The 16709-nt window shown below is 36.7% G+C and overlaps 1 protein-coding gene across 1 annotated transcript; it reads left to right on the forward strand.

Annotated features, from left to right (window-relative positions):
- The first annotated feature begins 1097 nt into the window (after window positions 1-1097).
- LOC103454314 (cytochrome b-c1 complex subunit 7-2, mitochondrial) lies at window positions 1098-2882 on the forward strand. The gene is made up of 4 exons (XM_008393915.4): window positions 1098-1494; window positions 1625-1782; window positions 2145-2192; window positions 2550-2882. The coding sequence occupies exons 1-4, from the start codon at window positions 1401-1403 to the stop codon at window positions 2616-2618; spliced, it is 369 nt and encodes a 122-aa protein (XP_008392137.3). The 5' UTR covers window positions 1098-1400; the 3' UTR covers window positions 2619-2882.
- The last annotated feature ends 13827 nt before the right edge of the window (window positions 2883-16709 follow it).

The raw sequence follows: 16709 nt of genomic DNA on the forward strand, positions 1-16709 counted from the left end.
TACGGGCTGGTTCCTAATTTTTAAAAAGAGAAACGGGGTGGGGTGGGGCTTTGAAATTTTAGGGGCAGGGCGAGTCCAAATGTATAGAAAAAAGGGTACCTGGACTGGCCCGTTTGTAATTGTAATGGATTGACGAGATTGAAGAGTAACCTACATCCAATCTGAATTGTTAGTTTTACCTTATGACCTATCCAACAAAATCACACCACCAGACACCACACTCTCTCCCTCACTCCTCATCATGTTCAACTACAAAGGTGCCTCCCTGATTTCCATTCATCATAAGCTCGACGTTAATCTACATCATCTGAAACTTCAATGCCTGAAACTCCAACGACTACACCGTCTGCAAATCAGGTCCAACGTTTGCATCGTCTGCAATTCAGGTTCACGAGCGGCGTCGCAATTGATCTCGCAATCACAAAATCTCGATGCCGATCTGCACATTTTGTGCCTTCCGCGCCTTCCTTCATGAACCAATCCACAAGTCTTTCAGGTTCTAGTTGGTGTTCATCTGGTGAGGTGGGTCTTCACCTTTTTTGCCGTTCCATATTCTTTTTCAAAGCCTTCACGAGCACTCATTCTCTACTCCAAGCCCGAATGCTGTTTGTGCGATGGCCTTAAAGAAAAACTTGAGGCCGCTTTCTTACTTTCCGGCCCTGATTCCCTCCACAACATCGATTTTCAGGTTAGGTATATTATGAGCAATCCAGAGTGGGAAAGAGCTTACCAGTATGAGATACCAGTTTTGGCCAGAGTGTTATCTGATGGCACTGAGAAAACTTTACCCAGATTATCTCCTCGCCTCGCGCCATCATCATCAATCAAAGTCAAAAGACAAAGACCTTGATTTAGGATTGGGGGAGATGAGCAAGAAAGACGGGGACCACCACCGTTCAGCTGCTGGTGTGAGTAAAGGGAGCAATCTGGAACCGTGGAATGTTCTGGAGCTCTGTATCAAAAAAAAAAGTAATTGAACCCGTCCCAAACCGCCTCGTTTCAAACGGGCCGGGTTAGGTTCGATTCCCAAACTCAAAATCCTTTTACCCAATACTATTTAAAACGGGTACGGTCCGATTCCTCCAAAATTGGGCCCAACCCATGCCCAGCCCTAGAATTTACCTGGTGAAAATTCTATTCTTCCGTCTCGCTACACCATTTAGTTGTGATGTATACATACACCATTCTTGAGACCCAATATCCTTGCATTACACAATAGGATTATTTGGTGGCCCATAAAACGACCCGATTTAGGACCCGATCCAAAACGACGTGTCAACTCTGGAGTCATCATAGCCATAGCCACCACAACATCGCAGCCCTCAGAAACTCGACTATTCGTCCAGAAACTCAGCCTAGAGAGAGAAAGAGATAGAGAGCAAGAGAGAGAGAAGGCAAAAATGGCGTCGTTGCTGAAATCTTTGGTGGATCCAAGGAAGAACTGGTTCGCCCGCCAGCACATGAAGGCCGTCTCCCAACGCCTCCGCCATTACGGTACACCTCCTCTTTCACAAACCCTATCTTCTTTCTCTCTCTCTCTCTATATGTATATGTATCTGTGTATGTATAGACCGATTTGATTGGATTAGATTTGAACTATGCTAAATTGGTAATGAAAATTTAGGGCTTCGATACGACGATCTGTACGATCCCTACTACGATTTGGACATAAAGGAGGCTCTGAGTCGTCTGCCGAGGGAGATTGTGGACGCTCGTAACCAGCGCCTGAAGCGCGCCATGGACCTCTCCATGAAGCACGAATACCTCCCCGAGCATCTTCAGGTGCCTTATGCTTTTACCTCTTTTCATTTCACTTATTAATTTCGTTTCAAGAATCGAATCCCTAATTTGATTGGTACCGGATTGTCTTATGAGAAATTTGATTCCAATTTTGCATTTTTATGATCGATAATGATTTAATACGACGCAAAACAGAATCATGAATGATATAATGTTAATTGGAAACAAAGATTGTGTATTTTGAACGGTTATGTTAACGATTCTATCATTTTTTGCGAATTCGTATGGATATTGTAGTAGTGTGTATAGAATCTTGTGTTTGAATGTGTTTTCCGATGCATATTGTAATGTTCGTGTTCACCGTATTTTTGTCTACTGTTAAAATGGCATTGTCTATTTTGCAGGCACAGCAAACACCATTCAGGAGCTACCTTCAGGAAATGCTGGCTCTGGTAAGTACCGTTCATTTTCTCCTTCACTACAATTATTTCTTGGGTGCTTCAGCTTGTGTTTGTATTGTCATCCATGAAGCTCCTAAGTCCTATATACCAACTGTGTTTGATTGTCTAACTAAAACATAAGATTTCCGGTGACTCTTTATTTTTTGAAACAAGTTGATGGGGAAGAGTACTTTGTGTATCACAGGTCAGTTTCCCTTTTTGTTATGGTTTCTGTTCTCTGGCATGCCCTTGAGAGAAGACGTTGAATAACCAATATAGAGATTGATTTGAAATTGATGGATGTTCTACTGTTTAATATGTTAGGTACGTAATTTGTCACAAACTGCTTAATTATGCATATGTTTGCAGGTGAAGAGGGAGAGAGAAGAGCGTGAGGCTTTGGGAGCTTTGCCACTCTATCAGCGCACCATTCCATAAGCATGCTATTGCCTCTTGTAGCTATTTCTCTGTTGGAACGAGTCTTGGGATGAAATGTTAGCATTGTTTATGATAGATGTTTCGATACCTGAGGGAAGATTGTGTTCTGTCCTAGAAGCTTTTCCAAATTGTTGGCCATTTGAGGATCGAAATTGAGACTTACTTCATGGTTGTCATATTCTGGGAGTCTGTTTTCCAATAATAATGTGTGATCCAACTTTCAACTTTAATACGTTTGATTGCAATAAGCTGCTTTCTCTACAACGGTTCATGAATTCTTTCTATAATGCTCGTTTTTTGCCTTCTACTCGTATTGAGTAAAATATGATTGGATCAAAATGGATTTGAGTTTTGCTGTTTCTCTCAGTACCTATGTTTGCCACTCTGTGGCCACCAAGAATGGTTGCCTAGCTTTTGTTGCCCTTTGTTATTTCTGTAGGCTGTAGCATGGTTATTGTTGGCTATGAAATGCAGTGGCAGGACAACTTACATGGCACGGGGTCATGTTGGTTGTGCACTACTACTTGTGTCATGTAAGTTGCTTTGTGCTAGGAGCGGTTCCGAAATGTGGATGTGGATGTTGATTGCTTACAATTTTATAGTTCGAAACTGTGAAATTACATCAATTTTAAATTGCCAAGAGTGATAGTTTTGTTATTATATTTTCGCCCTGGGTGTTTAGGTTTGTAAAATGTGTAGTTGAAGATGGTTTCTGTGTGTGAGCCATGGAAACTCCTCGACCGTGGGCCTAAGTGTACCTACAATTTATTTGGGCTTGGTGAAACAAAATGGTTTAGATAGCAATCACGACCTTTCAATTGACAATTTTTTTTCCTCCAATTCAGCGTCGAGTTGAAAGTGAGCAAAGGTTCGGAACACCTAATTCAGCGTCGAACCTCCAATTCTACTTTTGCTTTGGCGTACATTTGACTTCCGAGACAAATGTACGTCTCATGCGGAACCAGGCCTACATGGAGAGAGGGATTAGTCCACAATTAATTTGTGCTGGGATAATTTCTATATTTTATAAAAATAAAAATAAAATGGAAGGACATTTTGTGTCATGATATTGTTATATCGATAATTAATTGATGCATATAACTGAAAATTTGGTTAAGTCAAGTTGGCTAAAGTAGTAATCCTCCTCTTCGCACGGTATAGAAGGCGTGGTGGTGATTTTTTTAAGTGAATCAGATTAGAATCCAGGGTTTTAGTTCCAACATTATGACTTTAGGACTGGAAATTGTCTATGAAAGTTACGTTCCAAAAGGTTTAGGACCACTGGCGGAGCCACGTTAAGGGCTACCTTAGGCTATAGCCCAGGTAGCTTTCAGTGAAAATTGAAATTTTACATGTAATTTCTATTGATTTTCGAATGTAGCCCGCTATATATATAGTTACTAATCCGAATTCTCTCACTTTATTATATAAAATTACATAATACAATTTACAAACCATCTTTTTTTCTTACATTCTTTTTCTCTTTGCTTGGATTTGTTAGAATCTTAACACGTATTTGTGTGATAACGAAAATTCTTGGCTCACCTTGTGAAAATTTTCTTAAGCTAGGTAATACTGTGAAAAATACAATATCAAGTTTCTTTGGTTATAAAGATTTAAATCTTTAAACCATCCCCACCCAGTAAAAAATTTCTAGCTCTGAATTCAACTTTAAACCATCTTTAAGCTACACTAGAATTATGTACGATGAGCAAAAATGGAAATGATTTGGTCTTGTGCAAGAATTCAACTTTTTCTTTCAAATAGGGATAAAATAATTCTTTTGAGAAGACACTTTTTTCACATTAGAATTATTTAGTTGACAGTCTGGATTGGAAGACCTGATTAAGGAACTTCAATCTACCGACATTAAAAATTATATTATGTTATGAGGTATGAAGTCGAACCCGAGAAAAGGACGGAAAAAGTGAAGTTCAAGATCCAAAATCTAAATGGGGATAAACAACAAAGAAAGGAAAAGACCTTCATCGTAATGTATTGTAATTATTGGTAGCTCTATACTGGAAAACCTAGATGGGTAAACATTTAGCTAAATGTTTCTTTCCACCAAGTACCTATCAGAAGAGACGGTGTCTGCCCACGTACAGATGTGATCCATGGTTTGGTCTTCACTTTCATAGTCAATCAAAATTGTCATCCCCTTTCAACAAAGGTGATTTACGTCCATTCATTTTCCATGCAATCTTACATGCATGCCTCTCCATGAACATTTCCATGTGTGCCCACGCCCTTTCATGTTTCTATTAAAACATGTTACCTAATTTCGGTACTTGTTTTCACAATTCATGAATCCATGAAAAAGTTCAGTGGAATTGTTTGCATATGCTAGCATTGGTGATGTGATGGTTGTGGTGAATTGGTGCAAATTGTATGTGCAATTTGTTATCCAAACTGACGTGGTAGCAGGTTCATTTGTTCATGCATATCTGAACTCATTCAAATCTTATTATTTATGATAAATAAGAAATTGTCGCATCAACTGATAACAATAAACCATCTTACGTATACGTACACGTTGCCTGATTTGTATTTTCTCGATGGGTGAAGCTCTACCTCTTTATTATTGAGCATTCCATGTGATACCATGAGGCTCATGCTTTAAATCATGCATCTCCCACACCGTATAGGGTTATGATTTTCACCAGGACACCTCTCTCTCTCCCATATAAAGTATTAAGAACCCAAACAGATGAACCCGTATATCTTAAGTAGGGGTGGACGTGAGTCGGTTTGGTCGGTTTTGGGCCAAAATCGAAATCAAACAAATTTAGTCAATTGGGTCAAAATTGCAAACCGAAATCGACCAAGCTAGGTCTAAGACCAATTAGGTCGGTTAACTAACATTGGTAGGTTGGTTTGGATCAGTTCTAGGTTTGTACGAAGACGAAAATACATAACAAATTTCTCATCCAAAAGCTACAGAACGTAGCACCAATTTGAGTGATTGCTCAAAGGAAAGCACAAATGAAGCAGCCCATGGAGAGCACCAAAGCAACAGCAGCTGCCTTCTCCAAATGGTCCCCTTGTCCTTCTCCAAAGGGACTCTTAAACTAATTAGATTTTTTATTTCATGTGGTAAAAACACGGTAACTCATAAATAACTAACCATTTATATTACTACACGTATTAATTATGATTACAAACTTAAATTAAATATATGCAGGTCAGTTCAGTTAATCTCATCCCAAGAATTTTGAGAACCGATTGTCAAACCGATTAAGGTCAGTGCAGTTCGGTTTAACCATTGAAAATTAAAAAACAAAAATAAAAAAACCAAACCAAACCAATATAAGCCGTCGATATGGTTCGGACGGTTCATTCGGTTTCTTTTTTTTTTAAATGCCCAGCCCTAATCTTAAGTTCTTAACGCAAACCTCATCTGGCGGCCAGTGAAGTTTTGAAGAAAATTGGGCAGGCTAGGTCAAACCCAATTATTTTTTCGTATCATTGAACAATAGGTTGGGTTGTGTTGTGTCACATCTGAAAGCTTATAATTATTAGTTGAAAACAACCATCTAAGAGATGCTATTCAATATTGAAGATTCACTTCATATGTAAAGTTGCTTTTGGCGAATTAAATTCAGGATGGACGGTACATTTCATGTCTCTTTCTTCGGTTGCTGGATATATGCATGACTGCTCCTGATATTACCCGAGAGTGGCATGCAAATAGGAAAATACTTGGCTTTAACGTACCCATGTAATATTTCGGTTTACAATTTTCTTATAAGTCGCTTCAATATAAAGTCAACTTGTAGTTTGAAGGACGGTTCATTAGCCATGCCAGCCAAAAGGGTTCCTGCAAATAATCGCATAGCAAAAGTTAATGGTACAAGACATAATTTATCACGTAATGTATTTCAACAAGCGAAATTGCTTTTACTTTAAGTCTTTATTCAAGGGTTATCTTTGCCAAAAACAAATCGTTGAAGTTTAAAACTATTAATTTGGGTCATCAATCTTTTGCAAAAAAAAAACATATTTCGCTGAATGAAGCTAAAACGAACACTGCAAATAATCAAACAATTAAGCCCAATAAACTAAATCCGAAACCCTAATCATTGAGCACGCTGAGTAAAATGTCAAATACTTTCCTTATTGGCGGACTGTAGTTTACTGTGGTGGTAGAAAAGAATAATATATTTTTTCAGATAAAAGAATAGTAATTATGCACCTTGAAAGGGTTCAATCATTATCGAACTCGCTTAATTTCGGAGTTCTGATGGAACCAGAAATCAGTAAGCTCCCAAAAGAGCTCGTGCTAGGTAGAGATGGGAATATACATATAAGGCTTGCAGGATCTACTCCCCTAAACGATGTGATATGTTACAGATTCTTTTTTACTTTAATATTTAACTGTTTATGAAAAAAAATATTTTTTTTCCCTTTTATTAAAGCTTTAAATTTGAATAATGCTAAGGAGATTAAATTTTTAAACCAAAATTGCAAAAGCATATTAATCAACATATAAATAAAATCTAATCATCAACATTTAAGTAATAATCTAATTATCACATCCATTTTTTTTATAGTTGTTAGATGTTAGATTAAGGAGCCGACGGATTTTGAACTCATACCAGAATGCAAAAAAGACAACTCATTTCCACCACTATAGTAAAGGATCATTTAGTTTACAAAATTCAAATTATTTGACTTACAAAATTCGATTTAAAATTTTGATCTTTTTAGCATTATTTTAAATTTTTCTGTTTGAAAAGAAGTGGTCTAGAATCTAGATCGATCAATTTTTTTTTTTGTTAAATAATCTAGATCGATCATTATCTTATCTTGAGACAACTTCATTAAATGCTGCCACCAGCCACCGTCCGATCTGTCCAATAAAAGTGCATAGGTTAGCATGTCATTTTCCAGGTAAGCTAAAGAAAGTGCAGCTATTTGATTCGAAATTTATTTCAGAAACAAGCTCAAGATCAAATCATCTGGTTGTCATTCTCTATCAACCACAACAATTGTTTTTCAAATTTTGGGGTATTATCCGTATGAGTGGTGGCTTCCATTGGATAATATATGCTTGTGTATATTAAATTCATTCATGTCAATATTGATAATACAAGTGTGAATTGCAAAGAGATCTAGATGGCATATATGCAGAATGCAGTGTCGTTATCACACTATTACATGCATGGCACTTCAACTTCACGTACAAGTGTGCAACAATGCATGAACTCTAAAAGTCAAGCTTCGTTTTCTTGCTCTAATTCCTACCTTGATCTCCAAATTAAACATGAAAGATAAGTATTATCTATTGCAGAGAGTTATTAGGTACTTTGATTCTCTCTAGAACGAAACTTGCATAGTTGTAATTGAGATGAAAGACTTATATCGAATATATTAACTCTCATTGTGGCGTCTTGATCTAATAATGTTTTACTATGTATAAGTTTTTTCTTCCCTCACAATACTACTGGAACTAGAACGATACGTAGGGACGAATCCATGCAAATTGCTGAGGGAGTGTGACAAAGTGACAATGATACTTAATCATGCATGCAGTTCGTCCCGTGCCCAAAAGACATTGGAATAGTCGTTTAATTTGGGAAAAGAAAAGGCGTGCTTGTTTTATTGCGGTGGGAATTGGGAACGAGGAGAAAAAGGTAATGCTGTGTTTATCATGTCAATTGGTTTTGGCATTTGTTTGAGAGTTGAAGCTGCTGGCTACTTCTATGCTTGTCGCATATCTAAGAAAACAACCAAATTTGTTGAATGAGACATTTGGACCCATTAAGTAGATCTAGTTCCAAGTTCACATTGTTTTAGTATTGACTAATAAACTTTATTATTGTGATTAATAGGAAATTTAAGGATATATAATCTAGTTAAATTTCAACGTATCCCAAGATTTGCATTTAGCATTATAGCTAGGCCTGGCAAACGGGTCGTGTCTATTGTGTTGTTGGCGTTTTCGTGTAACACTTGTTATTTTAACGGATCGTGTCGTGTCACATCCGTTATTTTAACGGGTCTTTAACAGGTCGGGTAAAGTGACCCAACCCGTTATGACCCGTTAAGAAAAAAAAAATTCCTTAAATTTGCATATACCACACATTACCACATAAATATTATTTCAAAACATCAAAACACATTTTTTTGTTTAAGTATTACATCTACACTCGAAAATAAAAGCCTAATAAACAAACATCCATACACTACAAAATATTAAATGTGCAAGGATATGCAAAATGAAGGAATTTTTGTTTTCAAGGTTGTGAATCATTTCTCAAAAGTTTAAACTTTGCCAATAGAATTCAAAGCTTGCATGTTATTCTTTTACAAAATTCTCAATTTTCATCGATCATCATGACATAAGATTTTATGGTATTCACTAGTGTAAATATTTTAAATTGAAGATTGAATTCATTCATTGTATTCATATAGGGTCAAGGAGTATAGCTGTAAAAAAATCATCAAAATCGGAGTTAAAATAACTATTAAATCGTGATTTTGTGTTGATAACCGTTGAAAAGTTTTGTCTTGTTACTTGATCTTTGAATGTTTGTTTTTTGCGATTTTTGGCGTATGCGATCTTGACGCATATACAAACAAGTTTGACGGTTGAATCGTTGAAATTAGTTTCGTAGAATGCATATCCCATCAAAACCATAGATTCACTAACACTTTGAGTTTATTTATACTTTCATTAAGTATAACATAGTGTAAATATTTTAAATTGAAGATCAAATTTATTAATTGTATTCATATAGGGTCAAGGAGTGTAGCTGTAAAAAATCATCAAAATCGGAGGTAAAATAACCGTTAAATCGTGATTTTTTTTTTATAACCGTCGAAAAGTTTTGTCCTGTTACTTGATCTCTGAATGTTTATTTTTTTCAATTTTTGGCGTATGCGATCTCGAAGTATATACAAAATGTTTGACGGTTGGATCGTTGAAACTAGTTTCGTAAAATGCGTATCCCATCAAAACAATAGATTCACTAACACTTGAGAGTTTATTCATATTTTCATTAAGTATAACATAAGATTTTGTGGTATCCACTAGTGTAAATATTTTAAATTGAAGATCGAGTTTATTCATTGTGTTGATGCACAAAACCGGATGGTCTTGGAACAACGTAAATCCGACCGTGAATCTGCATGAAATGTAAATGACACAAGAGTTATCGTGGTTCACCCCAAGGTTTGGGCTACGTCCACACTGATTATGTATTTATTTGAGGGAATAGAGAGGGAGAGGGTGAGAGCTTCTGAGAGTTTCTGAGGGTGAGAGAGGGGATCTCAGGCCTAGGAATTGGCCTCTCAGGATTGGCCTCTCCCTAATTGTGAGGATGAGGAGTCCTTTTATAGAATAAGGACTCTTCACTTATTACATATTTGCCCCTTCCCTTATTGCATAATTACATTTGAGTCCCCCGAGTATTTATACGAGGTCTAAATACGGAGGCCCTAAATATGGTATAAACAGTAGTCCCCCAAGTCTTCAGTCAAGAGAGTCTTTTGGCTGGAGACTTGAAATTCAGTCCATGTGTGGACCGAAGTAACTAGATACCGTCTAGAACTAATGCTTGATATGAGGCGGTGCCCAATCTGAAATGATGCTCAATTAGAAGTAGCACATGTTGCGAGGCCGGTCTGCTTGTAGCTTATGTTGCCTTGGTTGGCTCGGCTTGTGGCGTTGAAGGTGAGGGAGTCCCTTTTATAGAATAAGGGCTCACTCCTCAATACATAGATGATGGGCTAGAGTTGATGCTCTCTAATGATAGTGAGGGAGTCCCTTTTATAAAATAAGGGATCGCTTCTCAATACATAAATCATGGGTGATCTTTTAATGAAAGTGAGGGAGTCCCTTTTATAGAATAAGGGCTCACTCCTCAATACATAAGTGATGGGCTAGAGTCCCCCAAGTATTTTTTATGAGGCCCAGTTGAGGCCCAATATATGGTACATAATGTAGTCCCCCAAGTCTTTAGTCAATAGAGTCTGTTGGCTGGAGACTTCAATTTGAATCCATGTATGGGCCGAAGTAGCGGTTGTTCAAAGGCGGTATTTGTATACCCTGCACTGAAGCTTTGTAGGTGAAGCTTTGCAGGTGAAACTTTGAAGCTAGAGCTCTGTAAATGAAGCTTTCGAAGCTGGAGCTTTTATAAATGAAGCTTTTGAAGCTAGAGCTCTGTAAATGAAGCTTTTGAAGTTGATTGACATGAGTGATGCTCATGAATGTTTATGTTGATTGACATGAGTGATGCTCATGAATGTTGTCATGAGTGATGCTCGTGAATGTTAACATGAGTGATGCTCATGAATGTTGACATGAATGATGGTCATGAGTGTTTATGTATGATTGTCATGAGTGATGCTCATGAATGTTTATGTATGAATGACATGAGTAATGCTCATGTATAATTTGGAATACTGGGCGTACTTTTGATCGCCTGGTTGGAGCGATTTTGGGCTTATGGGCCTTCGCCCTCCACAACATTCCAGTCCAACCCATTTATTTTGGGCTTGTCGTTGTTCTTCTTTTTTTTTTTTTTTTTTTTTTTTTTACCCTCTGATGGGGTTTATACATATTACCCTCGGATGGGGTTTATACATATGTCTCCGAAAGATAATAAATTACATCATTCTGGTAGAATGTTTATTCCTTACTTTTGTTTTTCTCTTTCTTTTCTACTTTTCTTTTGTAATTATCTCAGTGGGTAGCCATATTTTCTGCTTTGCTCTTTTCCACCGCAAATCTCATGTTGAAAGGGTAGCCATGCTTTCTGCTTTGCTCTTTTACTTTGCTTTGCTTTTGCTTTCCACTTTCTTTTTTTTTCTTTTTTTTTTTTTTTGCTACATGGTCCACGAATCCACCCAAGGCTCCATAATATTCTCCCACACTGGAAAGTGGAGACGTTTGGTGCCGACAAAATGATGGGGCATCTTCTGGTGCGCTTGCCTTTGTTGAGGTGAAAAATGAAGGGGCACGTTGCCCGGACACGTGCCATGCGGAACTCCCAGAATCCACAGTGGAAGGAACATTTCTTTATCCCGCTGGCTCATCCGTGACTAACCTCGGGTTTCAGGTCAAAGATCAAGACGTCTTCGGCGCCGAGATCCTCGAAAACGCCAAAATCCCAGCCGAGAAAAATCACCCCTGGAGAGACCCATCTTTGGGTGGTTCCCGGTTATTGGACCTTCTGTGAAGCCCCCATGAAACCCGACTCGGCGATCTGGGTCGGATTGCAGTCCACGTGTTCGAGATCTGTTGCTCCTTGCGCTTGCACCAGCACTGCCATGTCCAGGAACACCTGGTGCAGCTCCTATAGGTTTCTCTCCATGTCATTTATGGCGTCGTGTCGCTCCTCTTTCTCGTTCTTTCTCTCTCAATATCTTTATCCACCACGACTCCGCAGAAAACCAAAATTTCGCAGATCTCCCAACGCACCGTGAGTGAGTGACTCGGTGATAGAATGAGTGACTGGGTGAGTCGAGAGACATCGCCGTGGGGACTCTTCAGTGACCGCCCGATGCATTTGGTCCCAACTGGAATCCTGCCATCGCTGAACAAACTATTGGATCCAAAACCCAAATGGACATTGATTTGGTCGAGGACTATGCCTTGGGAAGTGCTGTATGCAATAAACTTGAAGTCGGCGACTAGAAATCTGACGAGCAACATAAGCAAGCACAAGAGGGAGCACTGGCAAAGCTCTTCTCCTCCGATGAAGGTCAACTCTCTGTAGTGTCGAAGAAAGAAGGTAGAAGTCAGAGAAGAGAGGCGATGATCACTCGCTCACCGATCAAGACAGAGGGACAAGATAGAGAGAGGAAAGATTTGATTCCTCTTCCCTTGCTCATCCGTACACTTTCGCCGAAATTTCGAAAAAATTACGCGATCTGCCACTGCCCGATCTGAAAAATTGAAAATCTCGCGGGAGGGAGAAAAAGAGGAAGGGGACGATCGGGGAACCAGAAACCTCCTTCTGCAGCGAAATCAATGGAAACCCTAGCGATTTGCAGGCGGAAGCTGAAATTTGGAAATTTTGCAGGTTTAAAGAATGAGAGAAGATGACTGGCGATGAGAGCAGAGACGGAGACAGCGAAGAGTGCAAAGCAATGGTTCGGTGGAGAAATCGGAGGTGCAGCTGATTCGGATAGGGATTCTTTTCTCCTTGTTTTGCTCCCCTCACAATCAGTATCATCATATTCACCTGATCGATTCCCACAGACGGCGCCAAATGTTGATGCACAAAACCGGGGCGGTCTTGGAACAACGTAAATCCGACCGTGAATCTGCACAAACGCTCAAGAACACTCAGAACACAAAGAACACAAGGATTTTATCGTGGTTCACCCCAATGTTTGGGCTACGTCCACACTGTAGTTGATTCTGTTTCTCTGTAATTGTATGGATACAAGTGTTTGAGGGGAAGTCCCCCAGAGAGAAAGAAGAGAAGGGAGAGGAGAGCCTCGGTGGTGTGAGGTCTCTCCTGAATGTAATGATAGCTTCTCTTAGCCTTCTTAGGCTTGGCTCTTTTGGCTCTCCTAGAATGAGGGTAGGAGTCCCCTTTTATAGAATAAGGGGCTCCTCCTCCTTTACAAAGTATGGGCTTTAGTGTGAGGCCTAAATACAAGGCCCAAGGCCCAAATATACGAGGCCCTAAATATGGTATAAACACATTGTATTCATATAGGGTCAATGAGTGTAGCTGTAAAAAAATCATCAAAATCGGAGTTAAAATACCGTTAAATCGTGATTTTTTGTTGATAACCGTCAAAAAGTTTTGTTTTGTTACTTGATCTCTGAATGTTTGTTTTTTGCGATTTGTAGCGTATATGATCTCGAAGCATATACAAACAAGTTTGACGGTTAGATCATTAAAATTAGTTTCGTGAATGCGTATCTCATCAAAACGATAGATTCACTAACATTTAAGAGTTTATTCATACTTTCATTAAGTGTAACATAAGATTTTGTGGTATCCATTAGTGTACATATTTTAAATTGAAGATCGAATTCATTCATTGTATTCATATAGGATCAAGGAGAGTAGCTGTAAAAAAATCATCAAAATTGAGTTAAAATAACCGTTAAATTGTGATTTTTCGTTGACAACTGTCGAAAAGTTTTGTCCCGTTACTTGATTTCTGAATGTTTATTTTTTTCAATTTTTGGCTTATGCGATCTTGAAGTATATACAAACATGTTTGACTGTTGGATCATTGAAACTAGTTTCGTAGAATGCGTATCCCATCAAAACAATAGATTCACTAACACTTAAGAATTTATTCATATTTTCATTAAGTATAACATAATATTTTTTGGTATGCACTAGTGTAAATATTTTAAATTGAAGATTGAGTTCATTCATTGTATTCATATAGGGTTAAAGAGTGTAGTTGTAAAAAATCATCAAAATCGGAGTTAAAATAACCGTTAAATCGTGATTTTTCGTTGATAACCGTCGAAAAGTTTTATACTGATACTTGATTTCTGAATGTTTGTTTTTTCGATTTTTTGCTGATGCGATCTCGAAGCATATACAAACAAGTTTGATGGTTGGATCGTTGAAATTAGTTTCATAGAATTCATATCCCATCAAGTTCAATGGTGTGTGTGTGTATATATATATATTTATTAAGTAGATTTAGATTTATTTATTTTGTACGTATAACACTTAAGAAATTGAATGGTATGTATATTTAAGGCGATCCAATGGTCACCAATTTTTAATATTTAATTTAATATATATATGTATAATTATAGTTTTTAGGGGTATAAAATTGTTAAATTAATATATATAATTATTATAGTATTTTTTTAGGATTATAAAATTAATATTTTGCTTATCGTGTATCGTGTTACCCACGTGTATGCCCGATCCAACCCGTTATCTTAACATGTGCTTATCAGGTTACCCAATAATGACCCAATTCGTTATTGTGTCAACCCGAACACCTGTTAATTTCGTGTCGTGTCGTGTCGTGTCGGGTAATCGGGTCATGTCAATAATTGCCAAGCCTAATTATAGCTAGGGCTAGTGGAATAAAGATAGTCACATTTTTCTTTGATGAGAAAACTCACATCTTCATTTTTTTTTTAACAAACGATATTATCTACACTAAGAGGAGAGAGTGAGCCTCACAAAGAAAAAGATGATTAGATGGATGAGCTGTTATTCTAGTCTCTTTCTTTGCTACTTGATAGTTGATCGTCACACATATTTTAACGACTGTGACACATTGATTGTATAGATCTCGCATCGTGACCATGACACTTTTATTAGAAGGACTCACATCTTCATTTTGAATTTGGCTACAATACTTGTATATATTTAATACAATCATCATCTAGATGGTCAGATAGTTGTTGTATTAAATATATATATATATATATATATATATATATATATATTTATATTTACATGATTATATAAGACTGTTAGATAATGATTGTATTAAATATATACAAGTTTTGTAGTTAATCCCTTTAATTTTGTACACTGATTACACATTTAATTGAATTAAGATATTTTCCTCTTTGGTGGCCTTTCGATTCTACGAGGAAATAGACTTTCCTATCACCAACTGTATACAACTGATTTTATTAAAGATTTTCTCGTCTATGGATTTGTCATTCTTATTTCTACCTACCCTCGCCTTTGGACATGAATCACTAGGGAGGTAATGCTTCATTTTCAAAGAAAAATAATAATTTTATATGGACACTGAAAACTGACACACATGTTGATATAGAGGTGAGCCTCGTTATTGTACGTGGATCAATAAAATTATGGAAACATATAAAAAGAACTTTTTTTGTCGACCAAAAAAAATGAATATCAAAATTTTCAAATTTGTAATGAAAAGTTTTAATAATTACTCCTAAAACAAAGAGCATAAAGGTAATTTAGTTTCAATTTAAACTCACCCACATACTCTCCTAAGTTTTCTCTTTTCTACGACTCTTTATAACTTCTACATTAATATATATATATATATATAGATATAGATATATATATAGATATATATATATATATATATATCTATATATATATATCTATATATATATATAATTTATACATAAAATGATTGCTTATCTTTGTTCCTGGTTCGATATTCTGGTGTCCTAGACGTAGAGAAATCACACCAATCCATCCCAAACTTCGTGGTTGAACTTTACTGCATTGACGATACTGTAGGGGAAGGTCCTTGTTTATTATTGTACAATAATCTTCTTGAGAAATACTTAGGATTAGGGATGGGCAAATACCCATCAGTTATGGGTAACCGCGGTTACCCGCTCATTTAAATTTCACGGTTACGGTTATGGGTAACCGTTTAGATAAATAAATAGTTATGAGTATAACCGTTTACCCCTGAAATTTAAATGGACGGTTATGAGTATTAACCGCGGTTATAAACGGGTAACCATTTATCCATTTATTTTAAATATATAAAATTAACACAAACCATATTCCCTATCAGACAAAACTTAGATCAATGTTATTGACTATAGTGCATGATTTTTATAGCTAATATAATATAGTTTTTCTTAACCACTTTAAATTTCATGGTCCATTATATATATTATGTTAATATTTTACATTCTGAGTTAAATAACCTAAGAATACTGTCTTTTAACAGTTTTCGTAACCCAATAATACTTAGCAAATTTTATATTACCTTCATTGCTAACAGTTAAAAATATTGTCTGTAAACTATTATTTCAATTATTGGAATGATATAAGGACTTAAAAAATTAAAATACGGAAATGTATGATGAATGTATCTATAACAGTGTTTAATTGTTAGAAAAAGAAAATTATGACAAATTTTTCTTTTTTAATTTTCAAGTTGTTAAAAAAACATGTAGATGGGTGAAAAATGAGTAAATGGTAAAAAAAGAAAGGATAAACGGGTTTAAAAATAATAAATGGGTAAACAGGTACTAAACGGTTACGGTTAAATGGGTACATGATTATTGGTATGGTTAACTGTTTATAAATGGTTATGGGTATGTATATAACCGTTTATACAATTACCTAATGGGTAAATGGTTATGCGGGTATGAGAATAAACAGTTATGAATAAATAACCGTGGTTACC

This window comes from Malus domestica, chromosome 08, assembly GCF_042453785.1.
Source record: "Malus domestica chromosome 08, GDT2T_hap1".
NCBI lineage: Eukaryota > Viridiplantae > Streptophyta > Magnoliopsida > Rosales > Rosaceae > Malus > Malus domestica.

What these genes read in the sequence shown, in the direction of transcription:
- LOC103454314 (XM_008393915.4), top strand. Translation starts at nt 1,401, where the DNA reads ATGGCGTCGTTGCTGAAATCTTTGGTGGATCCAAGGAAGAACTGGTTC. An exon ending in CCAACGCCTCCGCCATTACG is followed by an intron (nt 1,495 to 1,624) that starts GTACACCTCCTC and finishes ATGAAAATTTAG; the next exon opens with GGCTTCGATACGACGATCTG. An exon ending in TTCAGGAAATGCTGGCTCTG is followed by an intron (nt 2,193 to 2,549) that starts GTAAGTACCGTT and finishes ATATGTTTGCAG; the next exon opens with GTGAAGAGGGAGAGAGAAGA.